Here is a 19306-nt window from a genome sequence, read left to right as displayed (position 1 = left end):
CTCTGCTGACCACTGATGGCAAGCTGCTCCTGTACAGAATGTTCACACAACAGCTGCCAACAAAGGCAAAATAACTTCCTCACCAATACCTCTGAACCTGGATCTTTACCCAGCCCTCTGCTCTGCTGACCACTGATGGCAAGCTGCTTCTGTACAGAATGTTCACAACAGCTGCCAACAAAGGCAAAATACCCCTCCATGCACTGGGTAAAAGGAAGGGTCAGCACTCTGAGCCAGAGGAATAGATGGGAACCACCTGCTGCAGGGTTCACTGGAGTAAGCAGGTCACCAGGAATTGCTTGGTGTATTACAAGAAACTGCAAGTGAGAAATGCAAAAATGCCCATCTCTGGAACTTGGGAGGAAAAAATGTAAGTGACAATGGTGTCACCAAGGAGAACTGGGTTGAATTACTGAGTTCTTCTGACAAGACCATGTTGTTTAAGGAGTCAGTGCTTGAAGGCGTTTCCTTGTCTGAGAGTCTCTTTCCCACAGAGAAGAGAAAATCATGAATTAATAGACTTTTCATGAAAAAAACTCAAATGTACTTTTTACATGAAGGGAAGATTTCCTTTTCTCTTGTATCTCAGTGTAGGAAAGGGAGCAGCCAATGGACAGAAGCAGCAGGAGCAGGAGGCCTCTGCTATTTCTCTCTCCTGCCTGACCAGAGCCAGACCATAGCCCCTCACACACACCAGCTAACTGAAGCTTTCACTCCTGATCTTGTCTTCTGGAACTGTAAGCAAAGGCCAAAAACTTGTAGGCTTCTCAGACAAAGGGTCAAGCAGAGGGATAAAACTGCTGGCAGAAATGAAGGAATAATTTATAGATGCCCTCAGAGGTCCCCCAGAGGAGGCAGCACTGGAGGAGACTAAGACTTGAAACCAGTTAAAAAAAACAGGAAGGGGAAAGAAGTATTTGAGAACATGTTTGGTGCAAAATAAAGGTGTTGAAAAGAAAATTTACTAGAAATAAACAAGAGGCTCTGAAATTACTTGTTCATAAGCATGAATTTTATTCAGTTGATATTACTGAAATCCAGGAGAAAAAATTCTGAGATCTTTCATCCCAACTTACTGAGATCAAGCAGATAAGAAAGGATATGGTCTACTTCATGTGTTTCAAATGCCATTACCTGTTTCTAAGTCTCTGATGATTCCCAATCAAAGGGTCTTACATGCAGATTAATGAACTAGCAAAGAAAGTACAAAAGATTAAGAAGTAATAGTAAGAAGTAGGTGATGTCTGGTACAACAGTCACTTAAGAGAATAAGAGAGCTAACTCCTTAAAAAGCAATCAATAATCCACTGAGGAGAAAGAAAGTCACATTATCCATCTGGAAGAATAAACTGCTGGAGACCTCAGACTTCCTGCATTAAAATGACCTTAAAATTTCCAATTTACAAGGTATTTCAGAGCATAAAAAAGGAATTTTCACAAAATATCATCTTGACATGAAGAAATTGATACCAGCACAAAACATAATCAACTGTTCAGGGGAAGGTGGAACTTAACCTAGGAACAATTTGATATATGCCATGAGAGCAACCTAGTTTTGAACAGGTAAGGTTCATAAAGATGAAACCAAACATGAATCATGTCAGCCAGGACAGAAATTCAATAGATAACTAAGATCTGAGAAACATTTAAAAATACTAAGTTAGCAGAAAGAAATCTGAATGCTATGCTGGGGTAAATCCTAGATAGGAATAGAAGCATAAGGAACTGCAGGAAACCCTCAACACAAAAAGTGATGAAATGTGCACCTACAAGAAGGTAACATATGCTGGGAAATGAAAGAAAATTACAGTGGAATAAAAGCATTAACAGAATGTCTCAGACTCAAAAATAGGTTTGAGGCACAAGAAGAATAAACAGAAACTAGCAATGATCTTGTTCTTTTACAAAATAGGCACGATGGTAATAAAAGGGCAGGAAAGATGACACATCTGATTAGCATTTCCATTCTGCATTTGAAAAAAAGCAGTGAAAAACGTATGCTGTCCTGCTTTGCCTGATAGAGAAATACTTTCCACTACAACAGTAACTAAGGACTATGCTGAAGGACAACTACTGAGGTCAGATAGAAATGAGTAAATTCATATAAGCCATAGTAAGAGTTTTAGAGCAGTTTTCTGCTCTGAAGGGAGCAGTTCTGGAGATTGAACCATTCATCCTTGATATGTCTTGGAACACAAAGGAAACTCCACAGGACAAGGAAGAAAGCAAATGTTGTGACAACCTTTGAAAAAGATTAGTCTGATGGTTGGGACATCTGTCTGTCAAATCAGCAATAATGCCAAAAAATTATTTATATGGGATCTTCTAATAAATTAATAATCTGACACATACAATGTCAATCAATACAAATTTGTGACTATGATGCCTTGTCAAAGCAAAATGATACATACAAATTACAAGTTTGACTAATATATACTGAAAAACAGGGAGTATTAGAGTGAGGTACTTCACAGACATGATCAAACAGCATAACTGGCCATGATCTGTATCACAGAAAAAAACATGATGAGAAAAAGCTCTTCAATCTATCAGGGTGAAGTATCATGAGTGCTAATGGTCAAAAGCAATATTCAGACAGGACAAACTGTGTACCATGAAGGTAATCAGTACACAGAATAATTTCACATCAGTTCTCTCAGAGTCAGCCTGCATGTATCATCACATGATACAACTTTGTCTCTCAGGCTCTTAAAGTCTACAGAGGGAAAATATCCTTGTATTAAAATACTCCAAATTTGATGGGGAAAAAAAAGATGAAAAGCATATCCCACCTCAAGAAAGTCAACAAAAAGCTTTGAGATTTAAAAAGGCTGCGTCAATTCAGATTTTCTCCTCTTGAAGCAGCTGAGATGGCTTCCTCATTTGGAAGCACATGAACAAAGCTGTTTCAGATGCTAGCAAAAATGAGGAGATAATCCACTCATTACCCCTTAAATCTGCTGGGCTACGGTGAGAACACTATTTTCAAGATCAAAGACTGAAGCATGTTTTAAAAAATTAATTATCAAAATTCTCTATTAAATTCTGATTTTCAAAAATCTCATGAGGGACTGCAAAGAAGCTCATCAATGCTGTAAATAAAATGGCTACAGTATGAGAGTGCAGGCCTTGACCCTACTTTCTGATTTTTTTTTCCTTTGAAAAGGTAAGCCACAGCAATAGTGGCTAGATTCCTGGAGCTTCCCAGGAAATCAAGGCAAACTGGACTGCATCTCTGTGGCCTGTTACAAGCTATGATCTTTAGTGATGCACAACAAAATGGGAAGCTGTGGTAATGCCAGCCATCAGGAGAACTAAAAAGGAGAAGCAAAGTTTCCCCTTCAAATCCAGAGTTAAAGAAACAGAACTATTTATTCAGCTTTTGTGAGAAAGGTGTTGATTCCTGAGAGTTCTCAAACAAGGCTGTTTTGCTCATTTGCAAATCCAGAGCTCAAGGATTACTGCAGTATGAGTTTGAGTTGATTCAGTTACAGACAGAGGAAAAAATTGCCAAGATCAAACTTGGGCAAGTACATTATTTACTATTGGGTAAATTCTGCTTCAAATTCAGAGGTCAAATCTCTCTCACAGTAATGGAAAATACAGCTGCCTTTACACTGCAGTGGCTGAGAAGTAGCATATCACCTTTTCAAGCTACCACAAACTACCTTGTTCCAACAGACAGATATACAGGAGCCTACAACCCTTTCCACCCTGGCAAGACACCTGACAGCTGTTACCTTGCAATAGCTTATTCCTATGTCCACAGTCCAGTAAAAAACCTCTCCCCAGCCTCAATGACCTTCTGATCCACAGGTTTTAATTAGAAAAAATGTATCACTCTCACTTGCCTGTTGTATGCTCCAGTCACTAAGACTATTTTGAGGAAACTTTCTTAGTTCTTAGTAGTCTGGACCTAATTATCAACAGCATACACATTCTCCAGTTCCTTGCAGCATTACAGATTGCTCATTATGAGCCAAAATTATCTATATGCAAGTCTCCTTACCTCGATTGTGCTGCAACAGGACAATAGTGGGATTGACGATTGTGGTAGAAGGATAGGCAGAGGCAGACTTGCTGATGGAAGTGATGGAGGTTGGATAGTCAGTGCCAGGCTGGGGCACTTCATTTAGCACAGGACCTGGGTCCTGGAAAGAAGAGCAACATATGATTAGCAGCAAGCCAATGGTGCTACACTGGGAAAATCCAGGAAAAACCCCAACATTTTAGGCTGAACGAGAAGCATAATTACAGCAAATTTTAGTAAAAAAGGCACAAGCACAAGGATTACCCTGCTCCTTGTACATACCCTGCTCATTGTTAATGAAATTAGTTTGCTAAGGCAGTACTAGTTATTTGGTGTTGGGTTTCATAACTCCAACCCCAAAAGGGCACTAAGTTCATCTAGCAGACACTTTGGAGCAAACACAAGGTGTCAGAAATGAGCAAATCTGGTTTAGGGAGGGGGAAGATGCAGACATCTTTCCCCTGACACATCCACACACAAACATTTGTTCCAAGAGTATTCCTTTCAGAGCGAGTCAGACATGCAAAACTCATGCAATTCTGGAATGAAACAGTATTACTGCAGCTGGTTTGGTAAGAAAAGTCTAAGGAATTAAGTTAGCACCATCACTCAGGAGACAATGTGATACCTACCTGATCAAAGTAATGACATAAAAAGGCCCCAAAACTGACAGAGGGTAACAAGTAGGACTCTAGTAAGAAAGATGGATTTGCTGCCGGAGCACAGACAGCAGCTGCTCTTGCTTTCCTAAAGCATCCAGCTCCATTATTTGCTTATTTCAAACCCACCTATGACATCACTACAACTCTGGCTGCTCTGTAGAAATACAGGCTGTGTCTGCAGGGAGATTTTGAAACCTAGCTCACCTTGGAAAAGCCTCAGTCCATGGGTATTGGACTTCTGGTGGTGGTAAGGGGGCTAAGATAAAGAAGTGATGATGACTAAAGACTCTGTGTGCATCAGCTTAGACTGAAATTTTTCAAAGTCTCTTAAGGAATCTGAACACACAATTACCCTTAATGGGGACTGAGCATCCAAACAAAGAGAATATGGGACAGCAAACCAAATTCCTGCACTCCTGCTGCTCCACTGTCAGACTCAAATGCTGCAAGCCACTGATTTGTAAAAGCAGCTGAGCATTCAAGGGTATTTTCATAATTATTTAAAAAATCCCTGAATATGCCCAGAATATTGCACCAGAAAAATCCCTAGTTCCAGCTTTTCTGGCTAAGTGCAACTGCAAGTCAGTGCCCTTCATTCACACCAGCATCAGATGAAAGGACTTACAGCATCAGGAAGGGGACTGAACAGGGGCCAAAGTGAGGCCTTGGCACCAGAGCTCAAAGATAAATCATAGTGACAATTGGCCATAATCAGAACAAGCAACTACAGCCTCTCCAGCCTGGAGGAGAAATGGGGAAGAACAATCTTATTCTGTTGGATAAAGGTGATCTCGCTTCAAGGAGCAGGTGGTCAGGCCATAGACATTTCATGGGGACAGAAAAGAAGCAACGGTCTTCAGGAACAGATGTCCCCTAGAGAAAGAGACCAACCCCATTTTGCAATGGGACTGCAATAATATTCCAAACAATGCAATTAGCAAAAAGGAACAGTCAGGGAAAAGTGTGGGAATTGGCTTTGAGCTTCACTTTGATAACTAAAATACAAATAAGAATCCCTCAAAGAAGAGGGATGCTGGATCAGATAGGCTCAGCAGCCCCAGTGAAGTCACCAAAGAAGGTGAACAAAGACCACTGAAATCATTGTGGAAAACAGCTTGGTGACTACATGCCTGAAGTGAGCATGTCCAAAAATGTTTCAACTCTCATCTCAAGAAAGTCAGGTACAGCAAAATTTCCATTGCTCCTCTATGATTTGGATGCCTCCTGATTTTTTTTTTTCTGGAATCTGCAGATAGACTCCATTAAAAAAACAAAACAAAAAAAAACAAAAAAACCCTCCAAAATACAAACAAAGAACACCAAACAAACAAAAACCAAAGTAAAACCAAAACACCAAATCCAAACTTTCATTCATTGCTCTCTGCAATAAAAACCCTACCAATTTTAATAAAAATAGAAAGGCCAATGCCGAGAACTTTTGAAAATATCATCCTTGGTATTTTTTTACTTTCTCCCAGGCCACATGCCTGTTTGCTAGATCCCTATAGCATCAAAGGGCAGAGCAAGCATCACCATGAGAGAATGCAGTTTCTGCTGAACTTCCTTGTCCTCACAAGCAAGCATAAAAAAAGGTGGCTGTAAGACTTTCAGCACAAGGAGAGTAGGGTACTTTTTGCCTCCTCTGCAACTTTAACTTTTCCTCCTTGTACTCAAGGGCTTCTAAAAGTCTCTTTAAAAAGACTTTTTAAAAAGGTGATGAGCTTAAAGAGAAATAAAGTCTAACTCAAGAAGAACACAGTAAATCCCAAGTTCAAACTCTTGTGGACTGAATTAGTCAAAATTCTCAAAGACAAGCAACTGCAAAATGAAGAGACACTCGCTGCCTAATCTATTACATAGCACCTCCATGCTTGGAGGACTCTGTAACTGATCTTATAACTTGTAGGTCATTGGATACTGGCAGCAATCTTACACTGATTTTATCAGGGATTTGTGAGGAGACCATATGGTCTTGTGGCTCCAAGTGGAACAGAAAGCCAGCCCTAACCTTTAACTGGCCTGCTGTCGCTACTTTAAATGTTATTCAAACACAATTAAGGATGCTATAAAAAGAGCCTGAAAAGATCAGTTAGTTGCAGCTATTCAGTTTATGCAGAATTCATTATTCTGAGCAAATCCTGTGAAGACTCTTAAGGTGTACATCACCCAGCAGAATGGGCACAAAGGGAGACAGTCAAATGTTGCAAGAAGTCAAAAGAAAGTTCAAAGCTGCACCAGGCAGGCAAACTGCATGCACTAGTACGGGATGCAAACACGGTTTCAGTTGTCATGCTGCTGGCAGGGAGTGAGTCATCACTCCTCCCTCAAGTTTAGTATTGCAAGGAGAAAGTAATTTTAATCCAGGAATACAAATTTAGGAAAAGGGCGAGGAGGGTACTTGGCAAGCTTACTGTATGTGAGATGACTCCAGTGATTTCAGGCTTCAAGCCCCTGTGCAAAGCCCCCGTGACTGGAGGGACAAGTGAAGGTGGTGATGAGAAGAATGGCAGTTTCGGGTAAACAGAGGGTAATGTGCCAGATGTGGAGGGTGCTTGGTTATGGTGGGAGCCCCTCTGGAGATGTGGGGGAATGAAATCGTCTAGAGTTGGAAAAGTCAAGGGTGAGCCAGGAGGAACAATCTCAGGGAATACGGAGCCTTGCCCGAAAGGAACCAGAGGCGGTGGTGGAGTGCTGGAGCTGCCTTCTTGTTGTCTGTCTGGATTAACCTGAAGGAGGGGGACTACTATAACTCCAGGCTGAGCTGAGGTGGTGGCAGTGGCATCCTGTTGGAAACAAGGTGTTGTTATGCACTGGGGGAGACTGTTACTTTAGTCTAATGCAGCCATACCGTGTCATGCAAGGAATGTACCCAAAATGATATAAAGCCCCAGAAGATCTTTTTTCCTTAAGGAGACATACTTCTTCAGGCTTGCAGCCCTGGCCTTTATGAACACAATGTTTTTTCACAAGAATATTTATTCCCCCTCACCACCCCTCTTCTCCAGTTTTGTGTAGTGAGGCTAAATCAAACAAAGAATAGCTCAGCATTCACCATCACTTGAGAAGCTCTAACCATTATACATTACAGAGCTTGTTTCTTTTACATGTCCTTAAAATAGAAAGATCCTCACCAGTCCAACCCAATGCCCTACAAACACCACACACACACACACAAACACACAGATCAACACTGAGGGGACACACATGGGGTGTTAAATATTATCAAGTAAAAGACCACAAGACTCAGGGCAGCACAACAAGTGCTGAGAAATTAAGGTAGGAGGGGAATAAAGCATTAAGGGAACATTGTAACGAATTAAAGAACTGTTGGCTCAGCTGAAAGAAAACAAGGTTATGGAGAAAACATGTACCATGCTGCGTCCCATTGCCTTGTATGGTGGCTGTCGCTGCTGAGTAAGGAAAGGCTCTTTTCTCATCCTGTCCTCTGTGGCAGCTGTGCTCTGGGGCTCTAGCACTCTGTCCCTCACAGCTTGCGGAGGTGATGACTGAGTCCGGGAGGGCTGGCCTGCACCATAACTAACTGCGTCTTTGCTGAGGACAATGTAAAAGTACGGCCTGGGAGGAATAGGAGGAGGAGGAGCAGCAGGAAGAGACTTTTCAGTGTCTGTTACAGAGGGTACAATGTTGGTGGCTGGTGCCTGAGTGAGCTCAGCGCCCAAACTGGTGCTGGCTGCCGGGTCATGTGTGGTGCCAGTGGAATTTTGAGATGCGCCTGAGCAAGTGCTGTTAGATAAACAAGCTACATATAGTTTGCTGACCTTTTTATCCGCCTTCGTCTCATGACTGGAATTCATTCCAGCCTTACTACTGGGATCTGCCCTGACAGGGCTGCGTTGTATGGAGGATGCACCCGATGAGGAGTGACTTTCCAAGAGTGGCTGCCCAGCATGCATCTCATCTTTGGGGCCTGAAGAGGGAGAACGCCCTGCTGGCAAGCCTTGCTTCCCACTGGGGACAGCCCCGTAGGGGGTAGGTGATGACAAATAACAGCGTGCACTGGTGTTTGGTGATGCACGCTGTGTGTAAGGCTTGGGTGCATTCAGGTACACACAGTCCATGATGGGCACTGGCAACAGGTTGGTCGCTTTAGTGTCAGTGCGAGGACGCCATGCAAAGCTTTCCTCTTTGGGAAGAGGAGGACGGGGAGGAGCAAGGGCCTGATCAGGCAGAGTCAAGAAGGTAGGAAGGAGAGAGGAAGCAGCATCAAATGAAAGGAAAAAGGAAGGAAAAAAATTAAATTCTCAGAACGAATTCGATCATTAGACTTGGGTTAAGCAGGTTTTAATACAGCAAGAATAAAAAGCAAATACAGTATCTGGAAGGCCAGTGCAGAACTCACTCACATCCATTGTCCCACACATTCATTCTTAGCACAGCTCACAGCAGCACACAAACTCAACCCAGCCCTCAAGTCCCTGCCCACGTGTTTCTCTCCCTGTGCTCAATAATTCTCACTACTGTGTTGTTTCAAGAGGCCTGCACAACAACACTCACCATGCCCCTGGGAAAGCCTCAGTCAAGATTTAACATCATGGCTAATTAAATTCAGTCTCATGCATGCATAGCTAAACACTTCCCAGCACTGGGGACATTTGAACTGCAAAGCCAAATTCAGAGTTCTAGGCCATCTCTGCATTTTAAGTGCACTGCTGAAAAATGAATATTGCCAAGTTTCACCACTGCTAATGAAAGCAGACAACAAGCAAGTGCTGTAGCCTACTACAGCTGGCTAAGTAAAAAGTGAGCATTTCTTCATTCTAAAGGCCAGCTCTTCAATTCTCTTTAGGATTTTTCCACCCTGAAAATGCTTTCAGGAAGACTAGAAAAATTAAAGTTTCTTGAGGAACTGAGATAATCAGAATTTGCCTCCAGAATCAAGATCACCAAGAGAGAAATCCTGCTTCTAGTAAATAACAAGAAAAGCTTTACTGGTTTTAGTACTTGGCAACATATACTTGCTAACTCCAAATCACCTGCCCACTGCATCTCCAATTACAGTGAATTTTTTCTGAAAACCAAACTATTTTGAGATAAAAAAACAATACAAAGGTTTCATTTTATTTACTGCTTTTTTTGCCAGTAGCTGAAAACAAAGATCTACTGGTAAGAAGAGAATACTTACCTGGTTCCCCACATTTTTGAAAATTAACGCTTTGGAGGCTGTGAAAGTAGGTTTTACAAACACCCTGTTGTCATACCTTTATGGGCAAAAGCTGCCTAAATCACTGCTAAAAATGTCAAAACCAGAGAACAAAGATGCCTTAACAGCTTGCAACATTCAAATCTGAAAAGAGAAGTCCTTTAAAAGTCATCCATATATGACAAGTTGTGGCAAGTACCTATTCTTGTTATATGGATATAGATGTAGAAAAGTTTCATAAAATTACAGCTGCTGTTCCAAAATCTGCTGTCCTCATGTTGCCCCTCTGCCCCTGCCACCCTTTCCCTGAAGCATAAGGGGTTGTTAGTGATGTTCTAAAGGGCTTCTGCCTCTGAACAGGTTCATTCATTTTGGAATTTCTTCCATTTCAGCTCAGTTTGAACAGTATTTCTTGAGACTTCTGTAACAAGTATTAGGTACACCAGTTCTCAGCTCACTCTGTTCATCAACAAGATCAGGAAAGGACTACAGGACAGCTCTAAGTATTGAGCAGAAATGGGTCTCTCTTTAGGGTGCTGCTCCTTCCCACACCTTCATTGGAGCTGCTCCTTCTCCCACTTTCACTTAAAGGGACCCTGATGATGGGAGCAGTCACACTGATAAGGGACTGGGCTTTAAAGGGACTCTGTTTTGCACAAGAATCCAGTTTCTAATGAAGGGCTTCCTTACCAGCTTCCAGACTGCTTCTGAGCACCTCCCAAAAAAAAAAAGGATGACACTGCTCTTCTCTTAGCAGACTGACTCCAATAATTTACCAAAAAATAACCCTTCCCTTGTTGGCTTTTGTCAGTTACAGTGTAAAAACTGAAAGGCAATATTTTATCCCCAATATCTTATTTTAATGTAGGGTGCAACACTAATTTCAGCCTGCAGCAATTTCTAGAAAATAAACCAGCATAAAATACAAAATAATTACAGACGATTACTTCACCTTTTTTCTTGCAAATAGCGTTGTCCTCCTCCTTCATCCACTGAGGAGACACCATGGTGTGCCTGAATACATGAGCTCCACAACACTTTGCTGACATTGGTGTTGCCCTCAATTTAAAGGCAGAAAAAGCTGAGGCACAGCAACTTACCCATCTGCAGTCAAGTTTGGAGTTCAACTCAGGACTCCTGATCATGAATTCAGTGCTTGAACCCAGATGATCACCTCAGGGTCACAGAAGAAAGGCTTACCTGTGGCTTGGTGTCTGCAGAAAGGTTTGGACGCACACTCCTGTAACCCTTGGCAGCCAGAGAAGATGGCTGGGCATCCCCATTGGCATCCGTGTTAGACGACGACCTCCAATCATCTGCGAGGGAAAAGCAAACTCAGATTCCAGATTCCCTCCAGTTGCGGGATAAGTGAAAGAAGGGGATTCTTTTCTTCCTTCCTCCCTCCCCTTTCTTTTTTTCCCCCCAGGCAACAAGAAATAATTCCAATAAAGCAACGGAAGTAACAACAGAAGCAGCCAATGTTTATACCTGTTTCTGAGTTTTCTGGCTCCAGACCTAAGTGTTTCACAGAAAGGAGGGACAGAGGAGGTGGGGGTGGAGGATAGGCATAGAGGAAAAGAAAGGGGGAAAAAATAAACCATTACATTTCCAGAAAACATGTACCAATTGAAGTCAAGAGTCAAGCTACTTCATTTCACACATAAAATGCTTTCTGACAGGGCTGTTTAATTACCATAGAGACCAGCCCTAAACATGATGTCCTCCTTGTTTCTGACCTTTGTAAACACAAGGCAATTCATTCAGAGCAATGAAGAAACAATTGTTCATTGACATTCTTACTTCAGATGCAAAAAGGCTGCCCAGCTAGCTACTTTCTAAAGCTGCAGCTTGACATCCAGACACCACAAATTACTGGAAATGTAGGGACCCTGTATTCAGATTATGAAGACATAGCTTTTCTTAACAATATCACTATATGTGATTGAGATAAAGGATTACCAACAAATAGATCAAGTTTTGCAGACTAAGTGCATGAAAGGTGTAATAAGATACAACATCACTTTACAAGCCAGCCCCTGCAGCAACATGCAGTGGTCTCATCACATATTTACTTGCTTCCCACTGGGCTCCTCCCCACCCTGTACCCATTTTGTTTAAGTTATATGCACAAAGCTCTTCCAGGTCCAAAGCACATTTCATAAAGCGATTGAGAGAGTAAGCAAAAGAAGTATTAATGAACTGATTTCCATAGTAATGGACCCAGTGCCATTCAAGCTGTTGGAAATTTATGAAGCCATCAACAGAAAGGAGAGAGGCAACAGTAGGGGGTAGGAGTGAAAAAACAGAGAAAGGCAAGCATAAAAAGAGGGTAGGTCAGGGGTGGACCAGAACGGGAGAAGACAGAGCAGAAAGTGGCACATTAGGGCTAGAATTAATGGACTTGCCCTTTCTCCAACAATACAGTCAGAAACGATGTATGCTTTGCTTTCAAGAGCACGTTTTACCCCCTCCCCCTTAACGGCATCTTGCCTTTGAGAGTTCATCCTCTCTGCCAGACCCACGACACTGGCCAGGTTTGCTATGCTTTGCCTGTCTCCTATAATTAAGTAATGACACGTCTGCTATTGAAAGGCAGCAGAGCTCTGTGGCGACGCTGTCCGTCTGGAGGACGCTATGCCCGCTTCCCTGACAACCCAGCTGAATGCTGCAGTGGCTCTGGCACCACTCAGCTTCTTTCTGTTCCACCTCATGCCTGGGGTAAAAAGAGATCCCACCCCTGGGGGCACTGGGGGTGGGAGGGAAAGAAAGAAAAGAACTGAGAGGTTTTGGTGCTCCTGATAAACTTTAGTCAATGACTGAGCGGTCATGAAACCTGAACTAGGAGTCAGTCTCTCTACTGGTCTGGTCCTTGCAAGAGATTTCCAACTATGCTATGGAATTCTGGGCTTTAAACCATAAAAGTAAGCCCAAGATCCTGGACTGACCTGTCTTGAGGTTATTGTGAGTAACAGATGCCAGTTAACTTTCCACGACTTACTTTCAGGTTGCTCAACATCCTGAGGACATGGTGAAGTGACATTCCGATTCCCTTCATAGGATGGAGTTGCCCGGAGGGTTACAGCTCCTTTTCCACTGCAGACTTTTGTGGGATCCATTTCTACAGGAAATGCACATGCACAGAAGAAACACATAGAAAGGAATGATGCAAAGCTATCTGGAGCCATCAGAGCTCTAGAGTAATTTTAGCATGGCTGCCTCCAGGTGAATCAATCTAGTAATGTTTGTGCAGATGAAGATTAGCTCTGTATTTAAAGCATTGAGAAATCAAAGCAGTTTTATATTCATGTAATCAGTGAATGTAGCAGTTAAGCTCCGAGTTGGAGCAACAGAGCTAAGAAAGGAGGGGAGAAAAAGGAGCGTTTGAACCAAAGGCCACAGGTCCATTTGCTTTATTTGTTTGTACAGACATACTGTGCTAGCAAGTACAGTCTTCCATTACACCTCTAGCTCTTCTATAGGGATGTGCCAGTGACATAATGCACACATTTTGTGTGCCAAAGCTTAAAAATGTCTTTTGTGGAGGACTGAAAGAAGGAAAAAACCCCAAACTTTTGAGCACTGGAAGATAAAATATTGTAATGATGCTGAATACAATCTAAAGGCGAGGCACTGCAAGCCATCTCCCCACTTCATTGCAGTGTTTCACCTTCTGACACAGGAACCCAAATCCCAGAAAACAGGAGATTTAACACATGCCTATTCAGATCCACCTGTGATCATGATCAGATACCAGATCATCCTTGCTGAGGCACAGTTCAGCACAGCTTCTGTGCAGGCTTACCTTTGTGTATTTCAGTCCATGATCTGGGTTTTCGCCTCCTGTCATCCTATTAAGTAATAACAAACCAGTACTTCTAAGCTACCTCTTTTTCTCCTCCTACTTAAGATCTTTCTGGAGAGTTGTTTCCTTTAAGGTACCTCTGGAAATAATAAGCCTGAAAAGTGTCTTGTTTCTCTAGGCTATTTCCATAGACAAACACATCACCACCTCTTCTCATGCACTGTTAGTGACCCTGCAGCTGCCATCAGACTTCACTTACCTACACAGAGGCACCAGCCCTACCATGACTGCACAGGAAGGTACTGAGCTCATGCTGCACTACACAAGCAACAGCACAAAAATTTTTATTTTTATGGGTTGAGGCTCATTCTATCTCTGCATGGGGAAGGATGCAGCTCTTCTCCAGGAACTGCTATTATAACAAAAATTATGCCTTCAGACTGGACAGAGGGGGCAAAGGCTGTTGTTTATTGTCCAGACAACAGCCCATATTTGTGTAGATCAGTATTTCCTGCCTGATTTCAGCAAGGCAATGCCCCACCAAACTCACATCAGTACAGTGCCTAGAGACAATGGTAACACCTTGGCTAACCATGCAAACCACAGCCAGTGAGGCCACAATAGGGGGAAACATCAATATGTCAGATGGACAAGGGCAGTAGGAGGAGAAACTCAATGAATGCCAAACTCCTGGCTCACTCTCACTGAAAGCCCTCTGTGCTGGAATCTCCACTGTTGAAGCACTTACATGGGTTTCCAATGCTTTAGGGATTTCACAAAAAGCATCATTTTAGATCCATACTTAGGACTATAAAAAGGATGGAGTAAGAAAGAAATCAGAGGATACTTTGCTATAGTTCAGTCTTTAGCTAACTGAGGCAGCATTGAGGCAGCCTCTGTGAGGGGAAAAGACTATCCACCCAGACATATCAAAAAGAGTTTCATCCTTAAATATACCACAGCTGATCACAACTTAAGGTCACCTGCATTCCTGGCAAAATAGAATTTGACTTCTCTGACCGATTTTTGCATGATTCAGGTAGGGTCAGGATTCCTTTTGCCCAAGAGTGCAGTTCTGGCTACCATTCCCATCCACTTGGCACAACACACAGCCCAAGGACTCTACGGACTCACTTTCAAACCACAGGACAAAGGTTTAAGCTCTGAGAATCCAGTTTTAAGAATGCTGTAACTGTAAAGCATGGACACGATGTTGGGGGTCACTAGGCCTGATATAAACATCCACAAAGAGTGCAGGGTAGCTGTACTCCTACAACCCTATGCCTACATTTGCTTCACAGGTACTGAAGAGAAATGGAAACATAGCTCAATGTGTATGACATGTCAAAACAATATCTTCATCATATTGGAGGAGAGTCAAATTTAGTAATCAATGCATTTTTTTTATTTTCCATACAACAGATTAAACCTGTATACTGAACCAAAAGAATAAGAGTCAGAAAAAAAAATGCTCTGAATTTAAAAAAAAAATTAAATGTTTTGAAAATATTTGAAAATAAAATCTTGCCAGACTATCTCACCTTGGGAGATGAAAACAAAATGTCTGGAATGATGTATGCCCTCAGAAATGACAGAAAAGAAGAACCTGAATCTCTCAGCATAGAAATCCAGCAGCTAGTAATAACCAGGACATTAGCACTGTACTAGTCCAACAAAGCACGTGTGTGACGGATTAGGAGAGACAAGCAGTATCAGCTACACTAGGCTGACTGTCCAGCAAAGTACAACCATAATCTTGTACTTCTAGTGGGGAAGCATGCACTTGGGGAGAGGGTGACAGCCTAACATCCTTACTCATTCACATGTGGATTAAATTCAGTGCATGTACAGAAAAACAAAACCATACCACCAATGTTGAACTATGCTTGAACCATTTGTTTTCATAAAGACCAAAGATATGCAGGAAACATTCTTTGGTTCTTCAGGAGTTTGGTTCAAAATGAGTCTATAATAACAACAATATTTTTCATAATCAAGCATTAGTAGAAGAGCTTACAATGATCCCAGATTCAAGCAGACACAATTAAGTCTGCAGAAGAGCAGCATAATTGAGAACAGTGTATTGTGCCATGAAAAGCTAACTGCATTACCTACCAATGAAATCTGCAGCTCTGGGAGGAGTGAGAGGAGCATGAAGTTGAGAATTAGCCAAAGCATGTGGGTGAAGCAGAGAGACAATGATGGCTAACTAAGGCATGGCAGGGGAGGAAAGAAGATACCTGTAGGCAGCACTAGGTGAGGAGAACTTTTCACTTTCTTCACAGGGATTATTTTAACGGCAGAAATAGAACGTGTACATAAAGGGACGTCAACAGCTGCAAACACAAAAGTGTAAATGGCACATCCAAAAAGGAAAGAACAGAGTTTGGGAAGCATGCCACAAAATTTTCTAACGTACTTGGAGACACAATAGCAGGAAATTTCAAATACAAAAGCAGTCTAGAGAGCAATGATGCAACTGTTAAAAATATCCCTCCATTCTCCCTAATTCAGGATGTGTCTGCTTTATGCAGCATACAGAACTGCTTACTGAATGGACTAATGCTGACTGCCACTATGCTGCAGGCAAAGAGAATCTGGAAGCATTAGTTTCTAGAAGCCATAAAAAAATTTTAGTGTAATCATTTAACTGAGGTACACTACATGCAAAAATAAAAATGTTAAGTAAAACATTAATATGGTTCAGCAAAACCAAGATAAAGTGAAAAAAAAGACCCCAAGTACTGAAAGGTTGAGAGAAGAACATTAAACTAGCCACATTACATGAATTCTGAATTTCATGGCTCATTTTTTACAAGTTCAACAACAGAAGGACAGAAAATAATCTTGAAAAAGGTCCCATGCTAAAGGGTAGCATTCATATAGCTATTTCAGAAAAAAAAATTCCACCCATATAAACAGTAAATTGAAGAGATTTCTACTTGACTTCATTAGCTAGCACACTAATTATACCATATGTGGTAACATTGGGGAAAACCACACTAGCACTACGCAAAATTTCAGCAATTGTTACAAAACTGCTCAAATCAATGGGTACAAAGAGGGGTCGTTGTGAAAAAGGCAGACCTATTCAGAGGTGAAGCTCAACAGGAGCTGCCAAGATAAACATCTTGTACATCGTGACTCTACCAGCATAATTTGAGTAGTGTTCTTGATTCAGCAGAGCCAGGATTTTCTTCTACAAAACCTGTGTCCTGCATGTATTATCTCTGGAAAATGACAGATGTCTTGTCATATTCCATGCCATCTCATGCCTGTAAAGTCAGGAGTAAGAGGAACCACATTTCTAATACTTTGCAGACTAACACTGAGCACAGGGCCAGCTTGAGGGCAGCACTGACATCAGGGTGGTGTGTACGCCCCCTCTTGTGGCAGATCTTTCTGATACTCGGCAAAACTGGAAAGCACAGATTTCACAACCTAGAAAAGGGGTCTCAAGCAGCAAAAGCCTGGGCAAAGAGTCTAACAGAATTTTTTCAAAACTCATAAAATCATTAATATTTAATTTGATAGGCTTGTTTAATTTTTTTTTTTTTAATAAAAGAGGAACCCAAATCAATCCCTGTTTTCCATACTTCTTCCTGAGCAGAGACCCTGTGAATACAACAGATCCCAAATCAAACAGCCTGTGGCTTAGGAAACAATCCTGATTCTGTTCTGCTTTGAAACTGACTGAATTCATCCATCCACAATGCAGTCAAAATACTAACCACTATAAAAAGGCATCAAAGGAAAAGAAAGGAAATTAAACCAACAGAAAATCAGCCCATACCCACATACTTTCACTCTGCCAAAACAGACATGGTCACTCCACAAATCTGAATGCTATAAAGCACACAGCAAACACTGATGTTAACATGAAGACTGGTTTGTTTCCATTTTTTTTCATCACCTAAATGGTTAGTTCCTGCTCTTTAATCCCAGACTCAAACCTTAACTTCTCCCTGAAGTTAACGCAGTTCACACACACAGGCACCACAAACCCATGCTGTCTCAACTCACTAAGATACCGATTCCCAGGTGCTCACAAGTACCACAGCAGTGTACAGCTTTCCCCAAAACAGCACTAAAAATATACAAAGAGGCAAGTCCAGCCTGCCACTTTAAAGAGACAAAGAACACTTGTTGAGCTAAGAAATGCTGCTGTCATTAGCCTGGTGCAGTACAAGACTTTTCTTGTGTCAGTCGCCAAGTGAACTGAATTTGGAAGCCCCCGCTGTAGAGAATTTCTGGGAAAACCAAGCACACCACCAGCTGACATGCGGGAGGAGATCTGGAGGTGTCTCTGGAGATCTTAACCCACCTTTCTCTTGTCCATTGCTGCTCAGCCCATTGACAACAGTCTTTGCAACATCAATTTCTTCATGTTCTATAAGACAAATGAAATGGTTTTCAGTAAAGATTTTTGCAAGTCTACAAGGTCCTCAGCTGACATAAATAAAACTAACTCTTGTAAATTTAGAGAAACACAGGAGACAGTGCTAGAAAGAAACTCCAAAGGTCACCTAAAGCCCTATTTCTGAACATGAATCCAACAAATCTACCTCTGTCACTCCTGACAAATGTTTGCCTAATGAGTTCTTACCAACTTTCAGCACCACCCTAATGCAACCTGTTCCAGTGCTTGCCAGTCTGTAAGCTTATCAGTGCTTACACTGAACTCCCAGGTCATGTTTTTCTGGACTCTCTTCAAATAGTTAACATTTTTTTCAAAATGTTGTGCCAAAATGAGGACATGATACCCCAGTTGAGACTTGCTAAGATGCTAAAATTAAGTGGGAACATCATTCTACAGATGTTACAAATGGTACTTCAAGTCTGGCATCTGCTTTATTTTTCACTCTGATTTAGCCTGTTACCCAGACAAGCCCAGTTTTCCTCTTCCCAATCAGCTCCCACTTCCTGATCCTTGGTTTTTCTTTGAACACCTGATCTTTTCCTGTCCGAATGTCAAACTATGTTTTCATCTTCACTAAAATATATCAAATTCAGATGATTTTTTCAGGTTATCAGTAATTTTGAATTCTTATATTACACACTGAAATAAGCTACAGGACCTACTCCAGTTCAATATGTTTCTAGCTACTTTTTGGGCCAAAATTCAAGTAACAAATGTGAATAATTGCATCAGAAACAAACAGGAATATAACTAGTAATAAAAAGGAAGACCAATGGGTGCAAGCAGAAAACCATACAGACTCACCAGAGCTCATTGTGACAGAGGGACTTGACTTTTCCACTTCTGGATTTTGTTTACGTCTGTTTAAAGAGAAAGGCAGAATGATTACATTATGTTTCATGTCTTCCAGACAGCACTGGACACAATGCTGAACATTCACCACAAGAGTCAAGGTAACAGTCATAGTTTCTTTAAAAAAATTACTTTCAAATGCCAAGTGGATTCATGTCAAGCACCATACACATTTTTTCCTGATAATTATCAGAAATTAAAGAATATTTCTACCTAATACAAGCACTGCTTCCAGACTTTAAGATTAATCTTCATACAAAATTGAAAGACCGTAAATTAAGTCTCAGAGTCTATAAAGGGCAAAGTACAAGTCTGACTAGTTTCTAATATATAAACTGTTCATCACCTTTTAAGAGAATTTAAAAAAAATCAAAGTGAT

General features: G+C 41.5%; 1 protein-coding gene across 50 annotated transcripts in view; it reads right to left on the bottom strand.

Moving 5' to 3' along the window:
* Positions 1–19306, bottom strand: part of SORBS1 (sorbin and SH3 domain containing 1) — a 160619-nt gene that overhangs the window by 46531 nt on the left and 94782 nt on the right. For 18 of the 50 annotated variants that reach the window (XM_039727379.1, XM_039727381.1, XM_039727380.1 and 15 more), the window contains 9 exons: positions 18880–18935; positions 17980–18045; positions 15896–15991; positions 12852–12971; positions 11342–11368; positions 11054–11169; positions 8064–8870; positions 7104–7475; positions 4010–4151 (listed from right to left, as the gene is read on the bottom strand). In XM_039727379.1, the coding sequence (XP_039583313.1) occupies positions 4010–4151; positions 7104–7475; positions 8064–8870; positions 11054–11169; positions 11342–11368; positions 12852–12971; positions 15896–15991; positions 17980–18045; positions 18880–18889 (1756 nt within the window). In that variant the 5' untranslated portion in view covers positions 18890–18935. The remainder of the gene's footprint in view (positions 1–4009; positions 4152–7103; positions 7476–8063; positions 8871–11053; positions 11170–11341; positions 11369–12851; positions 12972–15895; positions 15992–17979; positions 18046–18879; positions 18936–19306) is intronic. The other 32 variants (XM_039727396.1, XM_039727401.1, XM_039727403.1 and 29 more) reach the window with 12 other exon arrangements.

The sequence above is a fragment of the Passer montanus genome, unplaced genomic scaffold (genome assembly GCF_014805655.1).
Source record: "Passer montanus isolate IOZ18808 unplaced genomic scaffold, ASM1480565v1 scaffold61, whole genome shotgun sequence".
Lineage (NCBI taxonomy): Eukaryota > Metazoa > Chordata > Aves > Passeriformes > Passeridae > Passer > Passer montanus.
Note: the sequence above shows the minus strand (reverse complement) of the source record. Positions and strands in the feature narration are given on the sequence as shown.